This window comes from Lissotriton helveticus, chromosome 3_2 (genome assembly GCF_964261635.1).
Source record: "Lissotriton helveticus chromosome 3_2, aLisHel1.1, whole genome shotgun sequence".
Classification (NCBI taxonomy): Eukaryota; Metazoa; Chordata; class Amphibia; order Caudata; family Salamandridae; genus Lissotriton; species Lissotriton helveticus.
Genome location: NC_136062.1, coordinates 494,239,993 through 494,247,455, shown reverse-complemented (window position 1 = coordinate 494,247,455; position 7,463 = coordinate 494,239,993). Strand labels below are relative to the sequence as shown.

At 49.4% G+C, this 7,463-nt stretch overlaps 1 protein-coding gene across 1 annotated transcript in view; it reads left to right on the top strand.

Annotated features, from left to right (window-relative positions):
- The first annotated feature begins 657 nt into the window (after positions 1 to 657).
- LOC144826099 (para-nitrobenzyl esterase-like) overlaps positions 658 to 7,463 on the top strand; it is a 256,871-nt gene continuing 250,065 nt past the window's right edge. The window contains exon 1 of the mRNA XM_078684481.1: positions 658 to 1,347. Within this exon, the coding sequence (XP_078540607.1) occupies positions 801 to 1,347 (547 nt within the window). The 5' untranslated portion in view covers positions 658 to 800. The remainder of the gene's footprint in view (positions 1,348 to 7,463) is intronic.

The following is a 7,463-nucleotide window of genomic DNA, read 5'->3' as shown; positions in this document are numbered from 1 at the left end:
GCTGCAGTCGTGTTTCTTTCCAGTGCTCTCTCCAGTCTTTTAGGCTGCATCCTATGAGCTTTCCCTCCAGTACTTCCTGGAACTGCTGCCCCCTCTTGTTCTGTCATTTCTGCCTTTTCCTCCTATTGTTGTTTCCTCCTTTGTCCTTTTTGACATCGCAGTTGAGCAACGATAGAGGCCTATAGGACCCTACATCCAGGGGGTCTTTCCCAGGCTTGAGCAACGACATGATGGCAACCTCCCTCATAGACCCTGGTAATCTCCCCACCTCAAGGGAGTCCTCGAAGACCTCCCGTAGCACCGGAGCCATAATATCCACGTAACATTTATAAAATTCGGCGGGTAGCCCATCCAGTCCTGTGGCCTTACCATTATTAAGGGACATAATGGCCCTTCTGATTTCATCCACCTCAAGGGGCCTACCCAGAAATGCTCTATGATCGTCGGATAACCAGCAGAGCGCCAAATCGTCCAGCCTCCTTTGTCCTTTGCCATTAACTTCCAAAGTTTGTAAATATTCTGTAGAACTACGGCCTGTATATTTCCGTTAGTCACATACCTGTTAGAACACATGTATGTACAGTGCATGGACAAACTGCCTACAGCACTTGCTAATTTTCTGTTTCTTTATTTTATTTAGGGGAGTTTCTTCCGTTGCCTTGAGTGACACAGACACAGACCAAGATACGTCTGAGCATCAGCACCTGGTGGGGTCTGGTGACGAACAAGAGGCGTTTACCCAGATCAGGAAGCAGCACCATCCACTCTGCGTTGCCCCGACCAGGAGGAACCTACTCATCATGGCTGGTGGCATTGTGCTGCTGAGTGTCCTAGCGGCGTCCGTGGCCTACCTCTCCGGTATGTCGGCCTCCACTCTGGTGGACGTCACGTTAGACTGTGGGGTGGTCCGGGGCACTCATAGCAGCCTGGCGTATAGCTTCAAGGGGATCCCCTTTGCCAAGCCACCAGTTGGACCCTTGAGATGGAGGCCACCGCAGAGCCTAGGTGGCACCAGCTGGAATGGGACCCTCGACGCCACCAAGTTCAAGTCCATGTGTGCCCAAGTGCGGCCTCTCAGTGCCAATGGGACGGTGATGGGCTCGGAAGACTGCCTCTACCTGAATGTGTGGACCCCCTCCCTGAGGCCTCAGGCCAAGCTACCCGTGATGGTCTGGATCCATGGCGGGTACCTGCACATCTTCAGCGGGTCGGAGAAGGGCTACTCGCCCACTGAAGAGTTTACTGCCAAGACCAACGTCGTCCATGTCAGCTTCAACTACCGTCTGAATGCGTTCGGCTTCATGGCGCTGCCAATGCTGCGAGAAGGGTCTCCAACCAACACCTCCGGTGAGTGTCCTCCGTATGGTACCTGCATGAGTGCTCCCTGTGCCATTTGACTCACAAAACCTAACTCTCTGTTACTGCCAGCCTGTCCCATTCTACCAACAGTTCCGGGTGTTTCCGCCTCGCCCCCGCCCAGTCATGTACTATAGGGTCATCATGTTCTAAATTCCATATTGTGACCCCCAAAAAGGGAACAGATACTCTGGGCCCGATTCACAGAACTAACTTGAGACAAAATCCTAAACTTACTACCATTTTGGTATTCACAGAAGGCACTTACTCATTTCGGTATTCACAGAAGTTAGGAGTCCTAACTTTACTACTCCTAAACTGGGAAAAATCCTAACTTTAAAACTTTCGGTATTCACAGAAGGCATTTAGGAGTCCTAAAGTTAGGAGTCCTAACTTTAGGACTCCTAAACTGGGAAACATCCTAACTTTAAGACTTTCGGTATTCACAGAAGGCATTTAGGAGTCCTAAAGTTAGGAGTCCTAACTTTAGGACTCCTAAACTGGGAAACATCCTAACTTTAAGACTTTCGGTATTCACAGAAGGCATTTAGGAGTCCTAAAGTTAGGACTCATAACTTCTGTGAATACCAAAATGGTAGTACCTTTAGGATTTTTTCTTAAGTTAGTTCTGTGAATCGGGCCCATTGTATGGAGGCTAGCTCCCCCCATGTGGGAAAAACAAAACTGAAGGACGTGGGCGACAGGCTGGTGGGATCAAAAACATGTCCAGAGAATTTCTACCTTATCCCCCAACACAGGTGCTGATGTGCACAAGTTTAATGCATGACTCACAAGGAAGAGACCAAGATCCCGGTGCCCTATGCCTTCCCCTACCAAGATGTTCCCTCTAAGCTGCAGGTGAAGTATAATTTCCCTCTCTACAGAGTCCACCAACAGTACTATGAACATATGCTCTGAGCACACCCAGTCCCTCTCTGAGCTTGCAGTGCGGTCACGGTGGCCACCCCCTGGTTCACACCTTGCATACTCCCCAGCCAGCAGATAGGTGCATACATCCACAGCGATTGAGTCTCCGCTTGAGCGACAAGAGACTAAGTCTATCCGTGACACTGCAGCCCCCTCGAGAGGTACTTGGCTGGTTCTGAGGCGCGTTCAGAGGTTTGCATCTGGCATGGATGGCATGTGTACTTTGGCATTTGTAACTGTGCACGTTGGTGCATCCACAGCAAGTGGTGCGACACTAGGGTTGGTTTGACATGACCTAGCCAATGTGTCTCTGAGTGTCTGGGCTGCATTGTACTGCATTATTTAGAGCCTGGCTACACTATATAGAAGATATCGCAGTAATCCAAAATGTACAATGTAGTTCCCAAGACCCTACCGGTGAGCTGGAGCAGGAGAGGAAGGGTTTATTGCCTTCTTGAAGCTACTTCTCAGCAAGGAGGAGTTTATCATGTGTAGGTGAATGTGAGTGGATGGGTGAGGAGGACAGCCTGAGTGTTTTCTTAGGGCTGAGGTGGGAAGGCTGGCAGTGCAGGGAGGCCTTCTGGATGCTAAGATTTAGTGACCAAGTTCCCAAAATAAAGCTGACATGACTTTTCCCTCTCTAAGCATCTGAGACCACCACTTTCCATCTCATCTACAGTTCTCCTGAGCTAGACAAAGACTTTGTTGCGGAATACTTAGATCTCATTGCCAGCTTGCCCATCCAACATGTCCACACCACCACCCTCCTGGGGGACCTCAACCGTCCAAACAATACAAGCTCGTGAAAAAAACATGTCATATCCACTCTCTTCAACACACCCAGGACCTGATTGAGAAAGGTAAACTCACAGGACAGTAGTGAATTGATGCAAATTATTACTTTTGATGACTTTTGAAAATTAAAAAGTTAATACTGATATGGTTGTGTTGAGATTTACATGTTAATTTCTTGTATAAAGTTTCATGAACATAGAAAGTTTTGAGTAAATAATGAAGGATTAATCTGGTCGGATCTATTGACCAGGTTGCAACAGTGCGCAAAGGTTTGAGTGGTTTCACCACTCTATATAGGTAAACTCACAGGACAGGCCTATCTTTTTATGTGCAGAGCTCTCCACCCAACTGGGGAATGTCCATACTTGTAAACTTGTGCGGAGTTCTCCACCCTACTGGGGAATGTCCGCACTTGTAAACTTGTGCGGAACTCTCCACCCAACTGTGGAATATCCGCACTTGTAAACTTGTGCAGAGCTCTCCACCCGACTTTGGAATGTCCACACGTGTAAACTTGTGCGGAGCTCTCTGCCCGACTGTGGAATGTCCATACTTGTAAACTTGTGCGGAGCTCTCTGCCCGACTGGGGAATGTCCGCACTTGTAAACTTGTGCGGAACTCTCCACCCAACTGTGGAATGTCCGCACTTGTAAACTTGTGCAGAGCTCTCCACCCGACTTTGGAATGTCCACACGTGTAAACTTGTGCGAAGCTCTCTGCCCGACTGTGGAATGTCTGCACTTGTAAACTTGTGCAGAGCTCTCCGCCCGACTGGGGAATGTCCGCACTTGTAAACTTGTGCGGAACTCTCCACCCAACTGTGGAATGTCCGCACTTGTAAACTTGTGCGGAGCTCTCCACCCAACTGTGGAATGTCCATACTTGTAAACTTGTGCGGAGCTCTCCACCCGACTGTTGAATGTCGGCACTTGTAAACTTATGCGGAGCTCTCCACCCGACTGGGGAATGTCCGCACTTGTAAACTTGTGCGGAGCTCTCCACCCGACTGGGGAATGTCCGCACTTGTAAACGTGTGCTGAGCTCTCTGCCCGACTGGGTAATGTCCGCACTTGTAAACTTGTGCGGAGCTCTCCACCCAACTGTGGAATGTCTGTACTTGTAAACTTGTGCGGAGCTCTCCGCCCGACTGGAGAATGTCCGCACTTGTTAACTTGTGTGGAGCTCTCCACCCAACTGTGGAATGTCCGCACTTGTAAACTTGTGCAGAGCTCTCCGCCCGACTGGGGAATGTCCGCACTTGTAAACTTGTGCGGAACTCTCCACCCAACTGTGGAATGTCCGCACTTGTAAACTTGTGCAGAGCTCTCCACCCGACTTTGGAATGTCCACACGTGTAAACTTGTGCGGAGCTCTCTGCCCGACTGGGGAATGTCCGCACTGGTAAACTTGTGCGGGGCTCTCTGCCCGACTGGGGAATGTCCGCACTTGTAAACTTGTACGGAGCTCTCCACCCAACTGTGGAATGTCCGCACTTGTAAACTTGTGCTGAGCTCTCTGCCCGACTGGGTAATGTCCGCACTTGTAAACTTGTGCGGAGCTCTCCACCCAACTGTGGAATGTCTGTACTTGTAAACTTGTGCGGAGCTCTCCGCCCGACTGGAGAATGTCCGCACTTGTTAACTTGTGTGGAGCTCTCCACCCAACTGTGGAATGTCCGAACTTGTAAACTTGTGCAGAGCTCTCCGCCCGACTGGGGAATGTCCGCACTTGTAAACTTGTGCGGAACTCTCCACCCAACTGTGGAATGTCCGCACTTGTAAACTTGTGCAGAGCTCTCCACCCGACTTTGGAATGTCCACACGTGTAAACTTGTGCGGAGCTCTCTGCCCGACTGGGGAATTTCCGCACTGGTAAACTTGTGCAGAGCTCTCTGCCCGACTGGGGAATGTCCGCACTTGTAAACTTGTACGGAGCTCTCCACCCAACTGTGGAATGTCCGCACTTGTAAATTTGTGCTGAGCTCTCTGCCCGACTGGGTAATGTCCGCACTTGTAAACTTGTGCGGAGCTCTCTGCCCGACTGGGGAATGTCTGCACTTGTAAACTTGTACGGAGCTCTCCACCCAACTGTGGAATGTCCGCACTTGTAAACTTGTGCAGAGCTCTCCGCCCGACTGGGGAATGTCCGCACTTGTAAACTTGTGCGGAACTCTCCACCCAACTGTGGAATGTCCGCACTTGTAAACTTGTGCAGAGCTCTCCACCCGACTTTGGAATGTCCACACGTGTAAACTTGTGCGGAGCTCTCTGCCCGACTGGGGAATGTCCGCACTGGTAAACTTGTGCTGAGCTCTCTGCCCGACTGGGGAATGTCCGCACTTGTAAACTTGTACGGAGCTCTCCACCCAACTGTGGAATGTCCGCACTTGTAAATTTGTGCTGAGCTCTCTGCCCGACTGGGGAATGTCCGCACTGGTAAACTTGTGCGGAGCTCTCTGCCCGACTGGGGAATGTCCGCACTTGTAAACTTGTACGGAGCTCTCCACCCAACTGTGGAATGTCCACACTTGTAAATTTGTGCTGAGCTCTCTGCCCGACTGGGTAATGTCCGCACTTGTAAACTTGTGCGGAACTCTTCACCCAACTGTGGAATGTCCGTACTTGTAAACTTGTGCGGAGCTCTCCGCCCGACTGGGGAATGTCCGCACTTGTTAACTTGTGTGGAGCTCTCTGCCCGACTGGGGAATGTCCGCACTTGTAAACTTGTACGGAGCTCTCCACCCGACTGTGGAATGTCCGCACTTGTAAACTTGTGCGGAGCTCTCTGCCCGGCCTTGGAATGTCCGCACTTGTAAACTTGTGTGGAGCTCCCTGCCCGGCTGTGGAATGTCCACACTTGTAAACTTGTGCGGAGCTCTCTGCCCAACTGGGGAATGTCTGCACTTGTAAACTTGTGTGGAGCCCTCTGCCCGGGTGTGGAATGTCCACACTTGCAAACTTGTGCAGAGCTCTCCGCCCGACTGGGGAATGTCCGCACTTACTATTAAAATGCAGTTTTGTGAATACTGAAAAAGCATAAACTTACACAAACTTGTAAGTTTACCTTTCTGAATCAGGTCCTCAGAGTGGTACTGTATACCACACAAAAAAAGACACTCCAAAGGCTACACTCCTGACCATGTCTTCTCAACATCACAAACAGTCCAATGCCAGACACCCATACCACTGGACTCGACTGACCACTTTGCTGTCCCTACCTCCCCACTAATGTTTACCAACAAACAAAGACAACCCAAAAGAGAAGACCAACCCCTCAATCCTTCAAATACTTCTTCATAGATAACCTAATGCTTGAACTCATCTCTCACCGGGTCAACTCCACATCTGATGACAACACCCTGCTAAGCAACTCCAGCATTGTCTTGGAAAACTATGTTAGCATTCACACTCCAATTAAAAAACAGAGGTGCAAAGCCAAGCCTTTAGCACCCTGGTACTCCAAAGACACTGCTGACAGTTTAGACTAGGACTGGGTAGTAAATTACGTTCCGCTCGCGGAATTTGGGGAATTTGGGTAATTTCGCATTCTCCAAGGAATGCAAAATTTCCCAAAATTCTGCGTTCCGCGACTTCGCGAAATTGTTTGCTCGTTCGCGTTCTCAAATGCATGTTCGCAAGATATTTCCTGCCGAGCACACAAACAGTGATTGCAAACAGTAAAAAAAGCATCACGAACAAGCAATTCCGCTTGTTGGCGGAATTTCTGCATGTTTGCAGAGATTTTTTACCGTTTCACTGAGATTTTTGTAACGCAAATACGCAAATTCCACCCACCCCTAGTTTAGACTCATCTGCAGACAGGAAAGGAAATGGATGAAAAACAGAACTCTAAAGTTTCTCTTTGCAACACACATCAGTCAGAACCGAAATATGATACAAACACCATCAATGACGCCACCACCAGAAGCAGAACACCTTTCAAGACAGTCAAGCAGCGCATCAACCCGCTGCCAGACCCAACTATTTTTCACTCCACAGAAAAGTGCAATGCCATCAACCACATTGACAACACCAAGCTTTGTTCGCCCCTTGTGCCTAATCCTTCCCACAGAATCCAGTAAAGGTTATCCTTACAAGGCCGAGCTCTCACAGATCCCGACAACTCAGTGAACATCCTCAAAGCCACCACTTCTTTTGAAGATGATGTCTTACACTTCATGAAAACTCTACCTGGAGACGCTCTCTTACCACTACTTACCATTGCTCATAACTCCCTCACTTGAAGCATCTTCCCACAAGATCTCAAGACGGGCCAGATCCACCCACTCCTAAAGAAACCTACACTGGTCCTTGATAACCTCGCCATCCACCGACCATGGCTCATCTACCATTTATCGGCAAGATCATTGAAAAAGACATCTGTGT